This window comes from Bactrocera dorsalis, chromosome 1, assembly GCF_023373825.1.
Source record: "Bactrocera dorsalis isolate Fly_Bdor chromosome 1, ASM2337382v1, whole genome shotgun sequence".
Lineage (NCBI taxonomy): Eukaryota > Metazoa > Arthropoda > Insecta > Diptera > Tephritidae > Bactrocera > Bactrocera dorsalis.
The window spans coordinates 110395056-110416301 of record NC_064303.1 but is presented as its reverse complement, the minus strand read 5'-3'; the positions used below and the strand labels follow the sequence as shown (position 1 = coordinate 110416301).

At 34.1% G+C, this 21246-nt stretch overlaps 1 protein-coding gene across 1 annotated transcript; it reads left to right on the top strand.

The window, feature by feature from the left end:
• Nucleotides 1–1778: 1778 nt before the first annotated feature.
• Nucleotides 1779–6850, top strand: LOC105230805 (UDP-glucosyltransferase 2). The gene is made up of 4 exons (XM_011211790.2): nucleotides 1779–2006; nucleotides 4457–4703; nucleotides 5072–5518; nucleotides 5584–6850. The coding sequence occupies exons 2-4, from the start codon at nucleotides 4457–4459 to the stop codon at nucleotides 6525–6527; spliced, it is 1638 nt and encodes a 545-aa protein (XP_011210092.2). The 5' UTR covers nucleotides 1779–2006; the 3' UTR covers nucleotides 6528–6850.
• Nucleotides 6851–21246: the final 14396 nt, after the last annotated feature.

Here is a 21246-nt window from a genome sequence, read left to right as displayed (position 1 = left end):
TATCGTACGAAGGGTGAACCGTAAGCTTTTTCCACTTACAAATGTTAGGTTATGGGACGTTGAATGTGTGTCTACCAGTCGGCAAATATGAAGTTGAAGTCTCCTAGGGGAACAACCTAAATTATTAAAGTCTTTAGAGAACTATGCATATGTCATGTCTAAATGATTTTATCTATAATCGGTATATTATACTTCACTAGGCTTAGGAGCCGAGGCTTTTTTGTCCGGCGGGTCCCAAATCCAGCGCAAAACCCTAAGGAGGGATGGTTCGCCTTCTCACGGACGGAACGAATGTTCTTTGGTTACACAGGCGATATTTGGTCTGCGACCGGAATTCGTGAGCTACTTGAACCATACTTTCCTCACTTGCGTGGACTTCTACACATGACTCCATCCTCCTAGGAATGGGAGGAGCAGCAAATGAAGAGGAAGACCTTCACTCCTTTGGAAAGACCTGGTGGAGAAGGACATGACTTCGCTTGGAATCTCCAATTCATTGTGAAAAGAAGAAACGACTGTTGTTGTTGAATCAGCTATAACCGCGTAAGCGGTGTCTACGCCAATAAAGAAGAAGAAGAAGCTTAGGAGCACAAAGCAACTGACTCAAAGCTTTAGTGACATGTTTGTAAACAGCTCTTACACAAAGAAAAAAATTCTTACATACATATATAGCTTTAGACATTTTTCTCCGAGAAAAGTCTATAGTCTGCTGGGAGCAAAATATGATAACAGACTTAAGGGACATGTTGGTATTTATGAATGAATATGTATATAATACAAGTAACATACATATAATGAAGCTGACTAGACTTTACTCGAACGTTGCTCTTTCTACGAGTAAAAGACAGCTGATTTCCAGATGTTAATGAACTGAGCATAGCAACCGCAGCCACTCTCCATAATTGAAGTTGCAACATTTTTATTTTTTTTTGCAGAAACATATAGAGTATGTAAATTATATTCTACTAGGACCATCAGTATATTTAAATCTACACTTAAGCCGTATTGTAATCTAAATCATTAGCCGCCTTTACGAAATTTGTCTAAGTACTTCGCTACTATTTTGTCCACGCGGATATCAGATGCAAGTGCTTTTATTAATGAATATGAATGAGCTCATAAAGTCAATTCCCTGTCTGATATCATGGCAAAATGTGTGTGTATTCGCACGAGATTGTCGAAAGAATTTCAAGCATGCGCATAATTTAGGAGCAAAAGGCGATATGCAACCCATATGGTTACATATACAAGTATATTTGTATATTTGTCGTTATTCCTAGTTCGAGTACTTACTCGTCTGTTCTTGTTGCTGTAAATAGCGACACGACGTTTTCATTCCTATTGACAACAATGATCATGGTCAATGAAGAGCCGACAGAATTTGTGCAAAAAATCTGCTCAACTTTCCTCGAAGGTTATAAATGCCGACACTTTTATACGCGATACTTATGTATGTACATCCTATATGTATTATATACTTGTGGGCATTACGGCTCGTTGAAAGTTCTGGCTATCAGCGCATAGTAGCCGTGCTACATAGCATACGCACATACTGTACTTTCCGTTTCGTTTCGCTTAATGTACTTTGATTTTTACTTTGTTGTTGGTGAGTTTGCTAATTCATGCGCCTTCGCTGCATGCGTGTGCGATTACGAGCGCTCGTTGCTCGCATTGATGGCAGCAAAGCCGCAGAGCTTGCGCGACAAAAAGTGCACTAACAAATAATCATCAGAACGCAATCTTAGTCTAAGATAATTGCTCAGGCGGTGCGGCACTGGTATTGGGCGCAAACTTTCCTCGCAGGTAAGCTTCAATGTCTTGGCCAGTCGTTGCTGCTAATTGAAGTCCAACGGGCGCGGCTAATCGCCAAACATTCGATCGTTGTGCATTTCTGAGCTGAGCTGAGCTATTGAGGCAGGCAAGCAGGCAAAATTCGCCAAGCAGAAGCAACTCGCAGAACAAATTCAAAGCTAATTCAATTGGACGTGTGACAATTCAAATTGAAGGTAAATAATTGCAGTTTATTTTAAAAATTATTTAATTGCGAAAATTTATAGTTTTGTTAACGGTGTAAAAAATAATAAATAACGGTTATAAATATTTAAGAAAGTGAAATTGTGCGAAAAAATAAATTAAAAAGTGTTTTATTGAATTTGATTAGTGGTAATTGCACGAAAAAAAATTAAAATTGTGCTGTTTGTGAAGAAAAATTTTCTATTTCTTAATTTTGTGCTAAAATTTCAATTTTTGTTTTTTTTCATCTAAAGCTTTATTTTTAAAAAGGGTATTAAAAAATTTAGTCTTTAGTTTAAGGGAGGATTTCCTCGAGTAAAAAACAGCTTTTTTCAACAATTTTTTCTTATATATAAAATTAAATATTTTATCAGAATTTTTTATTTACAAATATACACACTATTAACAAACAAATTCCGAAATTTGTGGAAAAAAAATATTTTAAAATTTCAGAAATTTGATTTTTTCCTTAAATCTTTAATTTTGAAGAGAATATTAAATTTTTGGTTTTATCTAAAGATTTAATTTTAAAAGGACTTTAGGAAAAAAAATTATTCATTACTTCAACAAGCATTAATCAAGGTGGTTGTTGAAGATGTCCTTAGACAAAAAAAAAAATATTAAAAAAATTTTAAGGATTTTTTTGAATGCTTTTTTTTGCTTTGAAAGTAAAAAAATTTATAATTTTATGTAACTATTACATTGTGATTATTTTCATCACCAAAAAATTTTTGCTTTTTTTACAACATTTTTTGCCGAGATTTTTGAACCCAGACCACTGAGCCTTTGTTATTTTATGACATTACCTCGGCTTATTCAACTTCTATAAATCAATAAATATATACAAATACAAGAAAAAACGTTAGAATTTGGTTAATTTTCTGGTATACCTTACAAATATGTATGTACATATAAAAGATTTTTTATAAGAATTTACATTGGCCAATTTGTATAGCTGCTAGAATGGTTCGATATCGACCGTTCCAACAAATGAGCATTATATTGGTGAAAAGAGGTCGTTTACAAAATTTCAAATCGATATCTCAAAAATTGATATGAACGGACATACGGATGAAGAATTTTTTTTTTTTTTAATTTTTACTTTATTCGATAAAAAATATTTCTAAACTTTTTACTGGCTTTTAATAGCGCTACTCAAATTACGTAGAAAAAATTATTATTTCTAAAAATGTATAAGTGAATTACTCCCATGGCTCAAGGATAATAGCCTAGGCTTAATAAGCTGGTTCGTTCCTGCCTCAAGAAAATGCTCTGGCTTAAGGAGCTGGTCTGATTTCAACCAAGAAAAAATTATGATTTCTTATATCTTATTTTAGATATTCATTTATCATAAATACTTCAGCCATAATCACTTCAATATCAGTCTGCATTTTTATCCCTAACATGATGCAATAACATAACTTCCCCAAGAGCTATTTTTTAATGTATTATAAGAAAATATAGATTAGCTTATGTTAGTGTAGAAAATATGCCTCCTCGCTGATTCGATCATAAATAGTGGGCCTGACTGTCAGTACAACAAAGCTTATCAAAGTTCTTCTAATATAGTAATCAAATAAAACATTTGAACTAAAAAAAAATTAAGTGCACAATTGACTTTACTTGGCCTCACATCTGCCATAAATTCATTTAATTAAAGAAAATACTATAATTTTATGCAATTGCAGTAAAGATTTGCAAAAATATTTTCATATTAACTTATTACGCACGCAATTATTTTTTATTGACATACAACCAAAATTTTATATATGTTTATATGGCTTATTTGCCGAAATTGCTGACCTGATAAGAAAACCTTGACTCGATGCAATTCCACTTGTAATCACTTCAATCTCATTTTATCCCTCACACAAGCATATGTATGTTTCTACATACATATATATTTATATATTTTTGCATACAATTTCTTTAGTAACTATGTGCAAATTCTTGCTCTGGCCCGCTTTATGGACGGACGGCCGAGATTACCTCACAGACACTCATTCGAGGCGTGCAGTCAAAACAAAAGCGATATCAATGCTCGATACGCCCGCAAAAAATGCCTAATGCTTGACACAAATTTACGTTATATTTGTTGGTGTGTAGTATTTTGCACGCTGATAACATCGAACAAATTTTTTGCGAGTGCTGCTACTTGGCTCTTATCACGTGTGAGCATTTTTTTTGTACAAGAAATTGTTGTTGTAGACTTTTACTAATTGTTTTTTGAAGTAGTGATTTATTGGTTTGATTTTGGAAGTGGGCAAGTTAATCTTCGGCGCACTTGTTCCTAAGAGAAAAACGCATTTCATTGAGAGCCTTTCAGTAAAATTTGGCAAACACTCAAATTAAGAAATTATTATGTATTTTTTATATTTTTTTTTAATAAGAGACTGAAAATATTCTTTGTTAATAATATAAACCAAAATGTTTCCTTTCACAGATGCAGCTTCAATGGTTCGTATTACTACTCACGGCGGTGTCAATGCCGCTAACGTGTACGAGTTATAGAATTTTGTTTATGGGACCCTTCCCAGCACCAAGCCATTGGATGTGGATGGAGCATTTCTTGAAAGATCTTTTGCAGCGCGGACATCAAGTCACAACACTGACTAATCATCCCGCCAAGCAAGCACATCCAAACCTAACGGAGATCATTATTGATCCCAAGCTGAATATAGCCGAACATCGTAAGCTAAAATTTAGTACTGTGTAGTCGAAAAAGTTTTTTCGCATTCGTATCGAATTTTTTTTTCGATTAAATGAAGCTTAAAATCTCACCTTTCCATCACTATATGGTATGATATAACGTGATTGCTAGCACTGAAGATATACCACTGCAACGGCGTCTATTGACAAAATACGAAAAAACTTGTTCGACTACCCAATATTATAAACAAACCCCAAACAAAGTGCTATAAATAATTAGACTGTGCAAAAGAATACTAAATTAAAACTTTTTTTAAGTATTTTAAAATTTCTTGACTAAGCACTAAATTTCTCAAGCCTTTATGTTAACTTTTACATAAACATTTAATCAATTTTCGCACCTTTCCAGGACCACGTGAGAACATCTTCAAAATGCATTTTACAAGCGACTTCGAGAACTTGCAAATGTATTGGCACGTTGGTTTGTTGAGCTCGGAGCACGCCTTAAACGACCCAAAAGTGAAATCACTGATCGCCAGTCAGGATCTCGAGTTCGATTTGATCGTGTTGGAACAGTTCTATCACGAGAGTTTCCTAATGTTTGCGCACAAATTCAAATGCCCTGTCGTAACGTTGGGCACTTTGGGTTATGCTGATAATATGGATCACGCCATGGGTCTGCTGACACCTTGGGCTACTGTACCACACTTACTAGTTTCCTACACCGATCAGATGACCTTCGCACAACGCGCTTACAACACTTATTTGTCGATATACGATGCGCTGTTTAGAAGCTGGTATTATATACCCAAAATGCAGGAGATGGCTGAGCGACACTTTGGCGCGCACATTGATGGTAAGTTGGCAACGCTTGCAAAGCCTAAATAATTGTAAAAGTTCTAACAAAATATCTGTACACAGGTCCATTGCCACATGTTGTTGACTTGGAGAGAAATATTTCCATGATGTTGATCAACAGTCATCGCAGCACAGATGTGCCACGCCCCAGCATGCCTGGTTTAATTGATGTGGCCGGTGTACATATCAAGAAACCCAAACCGTTGCCAGAAGATTTGCAAACCTTCTTGGACAATTCCACACACGGTGTCATCTACTTCAGCGTGGGCTCGTACATGAAGAGTACCGATATGCCGGTGGAGAAGATCAATCTCATACTGCATGCCTTCAGTCAACTGAAACAGAATGTTTTGTGGAAATTCGAGAACTCATCCATCGGTCATCTGCCGCCGAATGTGAAAATCCAAAGCTGGTTGCCACAAAACGACATACTCGCGCATCCGAATGTCAAGGTCTTCATCTCGCATGGCGGCATCTTCGGCACACAGGAGAGCATACACTGGGGTGTGCCGATGCTGTGTATACCCTTCTTCGGCGATCAGTTCCGCAACTCGATGCGTTCGGTGCAGGACGGTTATGCGCGTTGGTTGCATTTCGGCAAAATGACCAGTGATGATTTGGTGCAAAATCTGCGCTTGCTCATCAACGATCCCACCTACAAACAGAAGGCCGTCGAATTGTCACGCCGTTTCCGCGATAATCTGATTGATCCACTGGAAGAGGCTTCGTTTTGGATGGAGTATGTGGTCCGACATAAGGGTGCGCCGCACTTGAAATCTCATGGCGCTTTCATGCCACTCTATCAGTATTTGTTGTTGGATGTATTCGGTTGTGCGTTAGTGTTGTTGTTCTTGGCAGTGTGGTTGCCATTGCGTTTCATCGAGTTGAGAACGCCGCTGATTGGTTTGTTCGAGAAAGTCATCTGCTTTAGCAAGGACAAGACACAACAAGCGAAAGCGATACAAATCGACCTGAAGGCAAGCAATAAATACCGTTATGCGGGTTAATACAATTTAAGCCATCGCTAACATAAGGCTATGTCGAGTTAAATTATTGAAAGTAGCGCGTTTTTAGGCGCTTAAGCATTTACGCATTTAAGAACTACTGAAGTACCACACCAATTTTGTACAGATTTTTATGCAACGGTATTCTCTGGTATATGTACAATCCTTTGTAATGGTTTAATTTTAAATCGTAAAGCAAACATTTATTAAGTTTAAGTAATGGTTATTTTGTTGTAATGCTGTAAGTGACGTAATGACGTTTGGTGGCATCATGCTGTTAGGACAGATGAATAAAAGACTAAGCTATTATGCACGACTAAAATAAATTCTAAGCGTTTTTATGAAATTGAGATTAGGATGCAAAAATGCGATCATTAAGGGAATATTCTAGTGTAGAATTAAAAAATAGTCGATATTTTTTTGCACAGTTTAACTTTTCAGGAATATGCATACAAAAGGATTTCTCAAAATCGAATTATTTCGAAGATATAAGTATTTTGCTGGCCCGGCCAAAGTGGTTCGGAAGGAACTGAATTTTAAACGCGTTTTTCTCGATAATTTCTTTATCAAAACGATACAATTCGGACAGATTTACCTAAAATGTTTAACGAGTCTTCTGATAGACTTGTTCCATGTCTGAAGCTTTCTATATTCACAAACAGTCGAAAAAATTGATACAAAAACTTTTTCTTTCGAATGACGTAATTTTTTTTATTTATTTTTTTTTCGTAGAACCAGACATTACGACATTATTCTAGATTAATAATTCTTTTTTTTTTGTTTCGGTTTGCTGACAGCATTGAAATCGTGGGAATGGTCAATGTTTTGAGACTCCCACTTTATCAGCTGTTAATTTTCGAATTTTGTGTTTTTTGATATTTTCATTATTATTGTAATGTTAATAAATGCTATTACAAAAATGTATAGTAAAATCATTTATAAGATTTTTTACGAATTTCATACCTCTAGACTAGTATACATATGAATCATATGAATAATGTATTATAAATAAGTAAAAAATTTAGATTTCTTATCAAATTTTGCAAATAAACTGTGTACCAAGAGAAATATTCAATCAACAAAATAAATTTGTTTCCTACATTGTACATATGTAAGTATATAAACCTTCCACAAAATCTTTATACGAAATAGACCTTTGAACTCAAGATATATTGGAAATTTTTTACGAAATAATTCTTATGAAATATGCTATATGTACATGTACATACATATCTACATGTCTATATATACCATACGTGTAGGAACTTTTATCATCACATATTAGCTATGATCGTGCTACTTGCAAAAAAAATTATCATAATGGTGATCATTGAAATACCGTCACTGTATATACTATGCAGTGGCGACATCTGCAGGCAGAATTCGAGTAATCTGTAGTAGCATCTAAGCGCTGCATAACTTTAGGATGACTGAAATTTTATTTACGCGATCATACATAGTGTTGCATTTACTTGTACGAAAACTACTAAAAGTTTTAAAATATTTTGTAGAATAAATTTATATCAAAGAAATCCATCAGAGGTTACTTTTTTTGTATTTCGTCTACAATACACTTATAGAAACCAATAAATCGAGGCTTATTAGTATCTTCAAAATTATTTGCTAATTAGTAAGAATGTTGCAAATACTGTCCATTTCTTTTATCTCACATAGGATATTACAATTGTTAAAACAAGTATTTTGGATATTTAACAGTCATGTATAGTAAGGCCGCTTCAAGAGAAGAAGAAAGTTTGGGTAAGATAGCTGATCTTTCAGTATGGCGAAGGATCACATCCAGACTGTTATGTACAGTCCTTTGTGAAGTCAAACGAAAAAACTCGCATAAATGAATCAGCTATTGGTAAAAACGCCCCAAACTTGTTAGAATTCTACTTTGGTGTTTTATTTCTATTTCCGCTACTTCACCTCGATCGATAATTATGAGGACTGATTTCTTTTTATATTGCTATGACAAAAACTTGACATTCGAGGAGAAAATATTGAGATAATTCTAACTCATCTTCTTCCATAAAGCTGATGCACCTGGTATCCGATAACACATTCAACCGTACTGCATGCATCCCGATCGGAAAAAGTGCAGTTAAAACTCCTACAATCATTGAAAGGGTGATCTTGCTGAGAGCGAAGAGTTCCTGAGACCTCTTACGATTTACTCTTTACGTTTTCTGAATTGGTCTGAGACGCAGCAGTTCAGCAGTAAACCACAAACAGGCAAAAGTACTTGTACTCTGTAATACCTGACTGGCAAGCTCATAAGCCTTACAGTTTTCCCTGCTATACCGCTGTGGTCAGGCACCCAAATCTCTCTAATTATAAAATATCTTGATGCTAAAGACTCCTTGTCTAAACATCCTACTAGTATTGGAAACATAGTCAGCAAATTTAATAATAATAACCACTCTGAAGGAGGCTGCGCTCTAAAGCAGTACATTGACTGCTACCTATATTGCAGACACCTCCGCTTGGAATACGCTGCAGTGGACAGCAAACCGAAACCTGGAGCTAATGGAAAGCTGCCGAAGTTGCAGTCCTCTAAGTATCGAGATTTTTTGAGCCTAATTTTTCTGCGAGTATAGTCTTCTCCAGAAGAACCGCCTTTGGTGCCCCAGTTTTTACCGAACCGAACGATTTTTTAATGGATTATGCCAAGTGGTTCTCTTTAATCTAAAAATGTATATTTTCTAATATTTCAAACTAGAATGTCATAGTCAGGGTTCTGACCGAACAGTTGCGTGGCTATATCCACCGATGCTTTATGCAGCAGATTTTTCAATTAAACCAGTGGCTAAGCCCTTTAATATATTATAAATATATATTTTTCTAATATTTTAAGCTAGCCTGGAAGTGGTGAGAGTTCTGACCGAAAACTAACTGTTGACATCTCACAGGCCGTGCAAAATACCAGCTATTCTGTTTTGAGATATGAAAATCGGTTGATTACTTCGGTAGTATGCTTCACTCCAGTTGTGCAATTGTCTATATAATTGAAGAGAAGTGCTCTATCGCAAGCCCTGATATCAAGCTTCACGGTGTGAAATTTCGGTTCTAAAATTAAAAAAATGATATAATATAACGGAGATACAGTGTAGCATGGATGGTTAGCGAACGTAGATCAAGAAGTAGAGGCGATCAAATTGTCAACTTCCTAAGTCATAATTACTTTTCCACTAATACCAATTTATTGTTGCCAAATGCATTGTTTTACATATACATTTTTTGTTGTTTAGAGCTTTTGTTCGAGTAAACCGTTTTATTTCATGTTTCGGCGATAAAATATTGCATTTTTTCAAATAAAAATTATGAAAGTTTTTTATCGGAAAATCGATATCATTAACGGTGAGGAAAATATGATGGTATCGGAATGCGATGTGAGTACAAAAAGACCGCGGAAATCCATTAGCGCTTTTATGACATTAGGAGATGGAGAAGCAAATAGTTTTAGAAAATTTCAATAGATTTCTATTTAGTAAATTCTTGGAACTTTGGAATGCAAGCCCAAAAGCGATTATTGCTCCATATTCAAATACAGATTTTCAAATATATATATACATATATATGATAAATATATATATCATATTAATTCACCTTCAATCTGCACCTTGTGATAAGATCCATGTGTCATCATTGAAGGTACACACATCGAACAAGATTTCTCTGCAGCCTCCTTTAGCAGAAACAATAAAAAGAGCACGACACACCATTCAGCGACAGATGGATAGATATTCGGAAAACAAACCAAAAGATAAAAGTGAAAATTGCATAACAAGTGCAAATTCTGAGCATCAAAAAGCAACAACAACAACGCCTTAAAGTGGAGCAGAGGGTTGTGCACTTAAGAAAACCGGACACAAAAGACTTTCACTGCCGAAAAAACATAGTAAATGAGAAAAAGCAAAAGGGAGTACACAATATACATATGTGCGTACATATGTGTGTGGGTACACAAGCGGCTTATGAAGCTGTGCGCAGCTGGACACCACCACTCCCCTTGAGCGTTGACCAAGTGCTTACACACACTTACACACACGCATGCAAACAATGCGTGCTGATAATGCAAAGCCGGCGCGGAATTTATTTTCTACAAAAACCAGCAAAATCAGACAAATAATTTACAAAATCAAAAAATTAAATATATGACGTACACGCATATGTGTATGCATGTGTGCGTGTAAATGTGTTGCAGCTGGACTTTCGGAAACACTTCAAACCGGTTGCGTTTTGTATTTTTGACATTCAATTTTCGGCGTGTTTTTCTCTCATTAAGCCGCTACTTATTTTTATTACCAAATTTATTTATTTATTTTGACGTTTTTGCTGTTCAATTGTTGTGCCACTTTTGTTGTTGTTTATTTGGATGCTGCTCATCTTTACAAGTGTACACAATTTCTTTTATAGCGGTTATTTTACTTTGTTGCCATGTCTGTGGTTGTGTTGTTTTCTCATTTTGTTATTTTGTTGTTTCATTTTTGGAACTTTTTTATTTCTTTTTTGTTTTATTTTTATATTTTTTTTTTGTTGATTTGGTGCGGTTTCGTCACATTGTACCAGGTTGGTGCCATCACTTTGGAATACTTTTTTTGAGTGTTATTTCACTTCGTCTGTCAATATTTATGCGTTCATTATTGTTGTTGCGACCACTTGTTTTTGTTTTTAACGGATTTGTGAAGTTTGAACGGATTTTTCGAAAGTCTGTGCACAGAGGCGGCACTAGGAGGGGCTTAAAACTTTTGATAAAGTAAATGATTCAAGAAAATTTTTATAAAAACAAAAAAATTACAATAAAAAATTTTCTACAAAAAACAATAACAGATTTATAAATGTAGGATAAATTCAAAACGCCAAATAAATTTTCCAACAAAAATAATATTTAAAAAAATTTAAAACCAAATAACTCCCTACCCTTTACCTGCCATATTTTTTATTTGCACCATTTTCTACTTTGTTGTTATGTTTTAGTTTTGCCTAATCGAAGTCAAGGCTTTCGCCACTTCAGTCACCGCAAATGAGTTGTTTATTGAGTTTATAATTGGATTAAGATTACCTTTTATCGACAGTCAATTTAAACAGTATCGACGCGCTGGCAATTTCGAATGTAAAAGTGCTTCTTTTAATCCATATTCATATGGGTATCTGGCAGATATATAACTGAAAATGTATAACAAAAATAAAAATAAACATGCGTGGTGGCATGATTGCCATATTCAAGGTTAACAGGGTGCCTCAAGAGGAAAACAATTTTATATTTGCTGCCAAATGTATACGAAAACCGATATTCTAAGTTATTTTTGTAAATATATTCAAAAAAAAATTTTAAAAATATTTATGTGCGATATCCAACAACTTTGGAGCTCCAAGACAACTGATTATACATTTTCACAGATTTGTTAACCCTGGATGTGCTTTGTTAGATGATTCGATTAGTCATCGTGTTTTGCAGGAGCAAACTAGCGAAGCTTTATCAGGGTCAATGATGAATGCACAGTTAATTTTAAAATTTAGTTGCTTTATCAGTAGAAGAACACAGCAAAACAGTGGGAAAAATAAAGAATAAAAAAGATTATACTAGAATATATATAAATAATAATGTTAAAAAATTACTCAAAAACAAAACATTGACTTCGGTTACACTGAAGTAATAATAGATAGCTTATACTCGTACAAACTATATAGGGAATCGATCTGGAGAATTTCTCCAGAAGTTGCACCGTTAACTGGGACTATAACTAATGCCAAATATCTTGGAAATTTTTCGAAAATTGTAAAAGTTTTCCAAACAAGCACTTGATTCCGAATATTCAGTTTGTATAGCAGCCAAATGCTACAGTAATCCAATATCGCCCGTTCCAGCAAATGAGCGGCTTTTTGATGAGAAAAGAACAAGTGAAAGATTTTAGATCGATGACGTTTCCTTTTTTATGTTCCTAACATCTTAGCAAACTTAATACTTGTATATCCTATTCAGGGTATTAAGGGTTAGTATTACGAGGAAAGCGCTCTGCTTACGTACATATAATTTATAACTGGTGATGGAATAAACAACCACAGAAGGATCTGATACCAAGATATGCTACCTTCTAAAAACTATTCAATATTGTTACAATAAAAAGCACCCGGAAGTTTTAGTGTTAACCCCATATTATCTTGGAGTTATCCTGATAAGAATATATATAATAAATAGGCATACGTCTGTGTAAATTCTTCAAAGTTTCTATTTCTGCCACTTTTGAAATTTATCATGTCAGGGGTTCACTCAAGTAGGGTTTCTCGTAATGGTATCAGAATTTTTTTAAGAGCACACTCGCTTGTTAGCACGAACAACTACAAAATGTACAAAGTCTACCACTGTGGTAATTTTTAAGAAATGCAAATACTTGTCTGACGCATGTCCACACAAAAACAAAAGAAACCACAAGAAGTAAATCAAAACAAAATTGCGGATATAATTTATAAATATGCGAACTTGAATTTTTGATAACTAGATCCGCTTCATAAGTTTATTTAATCAAATTATTATTAGGCCATTGTGGTAGGTAATGAGTCATCAGAATACTGAAAGGTACTTTACTCTTATAAAAAGGTAAATAAACTAAAAAGAAGTTGTTGCTACTTATGTTTAATCGGGGTATTCCGCACGAAAGATTGTCAACAACTTATTTATTCTTACGATTTTTCATCATTTTTTTTTCTTTTTAAATGACAACAATTGGAAGAGCTTAACTATTTGAATAAATATTCACATATTCATGTATGTATTTGTACTATACGTATATATATAGATACATTATATACCTTTCGCTTATTATTTCACGGTTATGATCTTATCAAAAAAGATATGCATAGAAAGAGGAAATCAAGTGAGGCAGATATAACAACTAGATAATCTAGAGTTATTCATTGGTAAGGAAAAGAAGCACAAGTGGCAGACATATCCAAAAACCTGATAAATCGCTTTGGTTCAAAAGCAACAGCTGCTACTAATCATTATTTGATGTGATCATAATATACAGAATAGATATTGGAAACCATGTCCAAATTGTGTAAAACTGACATAAAGGGTCATTGGTTTATTTTCTTTTAGTTTTCCATTCTCACATCTTCTCTGATTATAATTTTTGAAGTTGGTACCATAAGCTTTCGATTTCGGCTCTATGATAGATACTCTATTCTCTATCTTGTCTGCGTTCGCTACGAGATTTATATGCATCACTCTATTATACAATATGGAAAAAGGTTATTTCAAACAAAAAATTTCGACTCTCTATGTGTATTATATAATATTAACCATCACATATTTGACATTTCTCGCGCTCTATTTGGCAAAAAATACAAGCAGTAACAATGTAAGCGCGTTGAATTCGATGCAGGAGAAACTTAATTGCGCATGTCTCAGTGAATATATTTATTAGCGAGAGGTTGAAGAGCGAGGGCTGCTATTCTCTTTAAAAATATTATATTGTTTGATCGATTTGCCACTTTCAAAAACTTTGCAAATCGAAGACGACTTTATGGTTATACATATCCATTATTCTTTATATCAACTTGTCGAAATTGTCAAGTCATTGACGGAAGATTTCTTGATATCTAATTAACCAACAAATCCATACTCTGTTCTAATTCTCTAAATACTTTTATTTAGCCTGCAAAAGTTAGTCTTGTTTTGTGGGATCATATAGTTCACACATAACAACAAAATAAAGGAAAACTATCAGGTGATTCGATTATATTTGAGAGGTAGTTCTCTCCATAAATGTATTAAACGTCGAACGCCTACGCCTAAGTTTGATTTGCTTTATATAACAGCGAAGAGAGAGAGAAATGAAGATAAGATACTACTCTGTATATAAAAAATCAAATGATAATGGTTTTTTATATTTTGAAATCACATGGAGCCGTTTATAAGGCTAGCATAAGTCCAAACCACTCACTAACTATCTGAGCTAAACTGTTGATAATTATTAAAGAAATTAAGGGGAATGATGAAGAAATAGTATAGAGTTGAATGTAAAACTAAAAACATCATAAATAAATTGGTATTAATTTATATACTGAAATATATTTAATTTTCACTTAAACTCTATATTTCAAAAAAATTTTCAAACTACCTAAATATAATATCTTTCCCTAAAGTATTTGTCTACTTTGACACCGCACACCTCCGTGGCTTTCGTTTTCAATTTGTCAATGAAATCAAATTGTTGTCAGTTGCTCCTTCTCATGCAATTTTTAACGGTAAACCATTGTAGTTTTTTTTGCCATGGTTTTCTTTTTCCACCCAACGATTAAATGCTTTGTGTGTGTGTGCGCTTGCATCCATGTATTTCTCAATGATAATCACGTGCTCTGACTTACTCACTCACTGCCGTTTGTATTACACACCAACACCGGCACAATTGCTGCAATCTGCAAAGAGCAACACCAACAGCAACAACGTCAGCTGCAGCAACATCGTGAACGAGCAGAAAAGCCAGACCGCAGCGTCTCATTACCATTCGACATTCCAAAGTGAATCCATTGCCTCGATCGGTCTGACTTCAGTTGGCGAACTTTGGCAAATTTTCGCCACACTCTTCACCGAAACGCTCGTTTTGTTTTTGTTGTGGTTGCTTCTTCGACTTTATTTTATTTTTTTTTTGCTTTTCTTGTATTCAAAAATTATTTTACGTGTTCTTTGTTGTTGTGCATTGTTGTTTGTTGTTAGCTGGTTTTTGGTAGTAACAGGAACTTGAGTTCGCTTTTTATGCGGTTAAATACGTAGATATTTCAGTACATATGCACATATGTATGTATATATAAGTATTTATTGTTGCCTCTTTTCTGTTTTGGCCATCGACATGGTTTGTGGTGTTTAGTTTTTTGTTTTTGTATTTTGTTTGCAAACTCGAATCATGTGACTTGAAAAGCTTACCTAGTTGTATTCGCTCATTACAAACACACACTGACACACGGAGGGAGTAAGCAGGATACCCTCTAAGAAATTTGAATAATTTTGCTGAAATATAATTTTAATAAGAATGTGCGCTTATTTCTCGATTTTGGTTAAATTTAATTATCTTATGGTGTTTGTAAATTTTTATTATTGTACATCCTAAAATATTTTTATATATAAATATATTTCTTAAACAAAATAGTATAACATTAATAAATTTCCCAAAACATCCTATCCGAAATTGACATGCAAGCTTTCCAGTGCTGCGTCATCTCATTAATACTCTTTTATTTTATAATTTTATTTAATTTTGTCTCTGTTCGTTGCCGCTGTGATCTTCTGGTGCCTCGTAGTAACAGGAACTTGAACTCATTTTTTGTAACTTTTTTCTTAATCTGCTTCGCTTATTTTTACATATTTAATCTAACGATTTGCCTTTTATGCAAACTCGCGTCATGTGACTGAACGAATTTAACCTTTATGTAACACCCTCTAGGGAATGTTTTAAATTCGAAACGGCATTTTTGTATTGAAGCTACGAATGCATTTGCGACTAAGTTAAAGTGGAAGCTAAAACAATAAGAAAATTAATCAAATTTTTTATACAAAAAGAGTAAGTGTCACTTTCTTCTTTGAGCGGCATTCTCTTGGGAGTGACCAGAAACGATTCCTTTACATATGGCTCAAGCAGCTCACAACTTCCGATTTTAAACCAAGTATCTTCTGGGTAACCAAAAAACAGCCGTTTGAAGGCGAAACATCCCTCCCCAGGGTTGTGTGCTGAGTTTGTGATCCACCACGTTAAAAAAGTAAGTTTGAAAAACTTGGTTTTAACAATTTTTGGTAGACTTTGCGATATTATATTCAAAATCCTCTTGTTGACCTCAGATCGCCGGTTAATTGCTATTTTTTCATTTTTGTTGTTATAGCTTTCGTTTCCTATGAGTTTAAACACATCATGAATTTCTTTCCCTTTTTACTATTTGCAACGGCTTCTACTCTAGTTAACAACTGAATTGCAGAAAATAATATCTCTAATTCATTTAAGAGAAGATAACAAAGACAACTTCATTATAAGGAAACATAAACTCTAGTATTTTATTTTATATTTATTTATATATTTGGTATATTACTCTGAGTATACTACAATTATCTCTACCAGGCATCAACAGCCACCTATAAATATTATATATATATATAATACAATGTGTTTACATATGTGTAATAACAAATAAATGTCTGTCTGTCATGTTCGAAATTTTTAAAAAACACTTACAATACGCATTCGGTAGGATTAAACCACTTTTTTGTTTAATAAACGGTGCTTGTTCATACATAAATCATACTTTGTAATCTCATTTACTGGAAAAATATTAAGTGTGCCTAATAAAGTAGCAGCAGATATTTTATAGTATATAAAATTATTTTTATTTATTATTTTTATGTACTCGTACAATAAGTCATTTTTAAAAACGTTGTGACTAAGTAATATATTTCTTCGATTTAATTATTAGATTTTCTCAATAAGATGATTTCAAATTATCTCTAATTTGAGGTTATTTTCCATATTAAATTCTGCCTGATGATTCCACAATAAAACATTTTTACGTGACCCACGATGTTTCTTAGATGTTTGCACTGATTGCTGCAAATCATTGCACGTTATCGAAATTTTAACTTTCTGCTTCGGCTGATAAATTCCATTTATTGGTTAGATCGTGACTGAGTACTAAGAAAATATCTTTGATATCGAATCACAGAAGAAGCGAAAAGTACGGAATTCGCACCAGATTCTTGATATATTTTTTATATTCATGAATATTACTTTATACTGGTACGAATATTGTGAGCAGCATTTTCTTTGGTATGGAAGGAATGTATTCTTGAAAAAATTTACTCTGAAATACGAATCTGTAGGGCTAAGAAATTTTATTCAATAATGAATTTTTTATTCGAAATACATACATGACTGCTTGTGAATATATCTGAAATATAAAAAATGTGATAGTGCAGTGTTTAAGGCGTACCTTCCGAAGCATGTGGAATTTTCTATGGAATTTATTTTCCATTAATGGGATTTTATGCTTTGTAACTTATACAGTTCAACTAAAATATTTGTCCAAATATCAAATACGAGTTCTTGGAAATATTCATTAACATTTTCAGGAAGCAGCTAATGACTTTGCTCATTTGAAATAATGCAAAATAGATCAATAGACTTCAGTACTCACATGTTAATGCACGCGGCTAGGAAAAGTAAACAAAGTCTTATGAATAAATTAAGATTTTAAGAAAATAAATTAAATATATATATATATATATATTAATTGTTAAAAAAATATAAGTAATTACAACCGGAGGCTCACATGATTTTTGGCATGAAAAATAATAATTTTTAAACCGAAAAATTTTTATTAACAAATGAGAAACGATTTTTAACTTTTCACAGTTATTTTTACACCAGTTTTCATAATTATATTTAATAAGTATTACATATATATGTGAGTCTGCACAACTGAACTGGAAGTGGCAAATAACTCATATGAATAACATTGCGAAGTCGCATTACCCACTTACTAGCCATGCAGTTGCATAGGATATTTCTCCACACACACACACAAATATACAAACATTTAACAGGTAACATCCAGTTGACTAAGCCGCTAAGCCTACGTTTATATGTATGCAAGTGTAGTAGTGTCACAGACAGTCATGCAACCACGAGGCAGCCAAATCGCGGAACAAGTCGACCAACCTCTCGATTCGTGGAGTTGCATTACTAGGACAGGGCAAGCAAAAGCAACCCGAGTGTGCATCACATGATGGTAGACGCCACACAACAACACCAACAAAAAATAAAACAAAAACAAAACCAAATATGAGAAAAAAACAATAGCAATAATAATATGCATACAAACACACGCACACTCACACACATACACACACTGTTGCATTAAACTGAACTGACTATGCGCGAAAGCTTGCTTATTAAACCCACACAAATGTGCGCGGAAGTCATGTGATGGCACTAGGCTACGAATACACATTCGTACATACATAAGCACATACACACACACACGCATCTTAGGCTAGTACGCAAGTGCACCAATACTGTGCAATTTCTTGTATTACATTACAACAACAGGGCAAAAGCAACACACAAATATTTTTTATAAATTAGCCAAATGTGCAATATCAAGCAGTCAGGGAGGCTAAGCTCGGCTGGCACCGAAAAGTCAACGAGCTTGTGGGTTGTAAAAAGATAAAAAAGTGTGAAATACCTCTTTGAGGCTTTACAGTTACTAGAGTTACCTTTATTAGGACGCAGTTTGGACGGAATGCGCCACTTTATTCTACGAGTTGTTCTATTTGTAGGTAACCGATAACACTATAAAAAATTAGTCAACCGATTCATTAATTTTCTGATATCGAACTAACTTTTTTTTCGAATATCTATGACAATGAGCCACTACTGAACCGATGTATACTCCATGAAGTGATATACGATCTTCTTATTTGGTGATAGCTTATCGGGTAGGAAGAAAGCTACAACGTAACGCAGACTATACTTTATAATCATGCCTGTTAGGCTTGGACTCTTCTCCCAACTGCTTTAATTGTGCAGTGTAGCACGTTATAGTCAGCTAGATTTTACGAATCGAAGCTGGAAGCGTATTAGTCAATTCCCTGCCCATATTACAATCTTTGAACTTACCCTTATTCTAGAAGATTTTCTCTTAAAAACTAATTCTGAGTAGTTTTGGCACTAAATATTGCGATTTACTGTGGTTAAGGTCTAATTATACATGAGGTTTTGAAATCGAGCATATGTTTGACATTTCACACTCGCCCTTAAATGATAAATATACCACTTCTCTGGAATAGCTTTAGAGTATTTTGAGCTTGTTATCTTCAGTCTACCAAGCTGCAAGAAAGCATATCTTTTAAACAAAAATGTAATATGTTCTTATATCAGCTCCTCGCTCCTTGCTTGTTGTAATTTAGCTGCCGACAAAGCTAAGATATCCCATGCTTTATCTTACTTCTTTTAAGCAATTGCAAATAAAAAATATCATTATACCCCTCATGCAACATGTTGCTAGTGTATACAAATATCAACAACAACAATCACAACAAACAAGAATCACATGATAATCACAAGGCAATTTTGTTGTGTTTTCAATACACAATAACAAAAAATATACATATATTAATAACAAATTAGGAAGGCACAATATCGGGCGAAGCCAAATAAACAGGGCCCGAATCGCGGCACACGTTAACGAACGAAATTTATGAAATTTTTTTGTTTTCGGATCGTTGTACTCGCTATCGAATGCGCACTTTCGAAATTTGAAATTTCCTCATTCGATAACGTGTTCTCGTTTGTACGAAAGAATCGAAATCTCACTCGTTAGCTATTTGAGAAACGTTATAGTACAAATTAAAAAAAAAAGTTTGAATATAACAGTTAAAATTAATCGGAAGTGAAATATAAGTTATTTTTCTTTTATTGAGTTTATTTAACATGTATTATAATTATAAATAATGATTTAAGGACAAATATGCACCAAAAAAATTTGATGAGTAATTTTATACTACAGCATCAGAATTTAGCAAATAATATTTTGCCTAATTGTCCTAATGCATTAGTTGATAACACATCTGGATGCCCATCCACTGGTTGGCCTTGCTTTCTGCGCAACTATTTCTTCGACGATGCATTCCAGATATCAAGGTATTTCCGAATAGGGCAATGTTCTCGCCGGTCGGAAAACGTTCATGAATTGCAAAAGTAAATATTCTACAAAGCGCTTTATTGCGGTTCACGTATCGACCGTATCGTATTGCTTCCTTTGGTGACGTACTTACAAACGCGTTATATAGATTTAACCAAACTGCAATACTCAACATTGATATGAGTTTTGAATGTGAATTAAAGAACAATGGGAATATAGTACGATCCATGTGTTGTCAGCTTCGATATACACTCTTTTAAATTGAATGCTGAATGTTCTGGCATTGTTATCTGGTGTGCGATGCCGATGAGTTTGTGTTTCCGAGAGAAAAGCACTTGGATAGTGTTTCGTGCATTTATTATCAGATATACAAACCGAAAAGCAATTGTAGTGGATGCAAGGTCCATGAACCATATTGGTTTCTACCACTTCGTATAAACTGGATCTTTCTCTGGATCACGAATTTCCGCAGAAATGGTTTCATCTGGTGTAACCACCATCCACCATCCAAAGAAGAATGTATGCGTGCGGCAAACCTCTCTTTTGCCACTCAAAAGAGTACATCTAGCATCTAACAGCACCATATATACGTTGCTTCAAGATAAAGTCCATCGAAGCTGTTGTTTGAAAAGTCTTGCTGTGACATCGTGACGATCGCTTGCTAATTGACCGCGATCCATAACACCGCACGTATGTCATCGCATCCTGGGAATACTCGGTCATGTGCCTTGGGCTACTAATGTATGTTGATGCCAAAAAGAACGCCGACCGATATTAGCGGGACCTCTTCGTGACATCATAGCAAATTTCAATCTGCAATTGATCACTTTGTATGCAACACACATAACAATTTCACTGAATAATTTTCAAAAATTTTTGAAGCAAACGACAAATTTGAACGATTCAAATAATTGAAAAACAAAACAAAAAAATTTAAAAAATTTGTATGGAAAAAATTAACTTTTTGGAATTGTCCCATTTTCCGACTTTTTTTTTTCTCACGAAAAGCATACAGGTTTTTTTATTTCTATAC

Coding starts and splice junctions, on each gene's coding strand:
- LOC105230805 (XM_011211790.2), top strand. CDS start 4,457: ATGCAGCTTCAATGGTTCGTATTACTACTCACGGCGGTGTCAATGCCG. Junction 4,704..5,071: donor GCTGAATATAGCCGAACATC/GTAAGCTAAAAT, acceptor GCACCTTTCCAG/GACCACGTGAGAACATCTTC. Junction 5,519..5,583: donor CTTTGGCGCGCACATTGATG/GTAAGTTGGCAA, acceptor ATCTGTACACAG/GTCCATTGCCACATGTTGTT.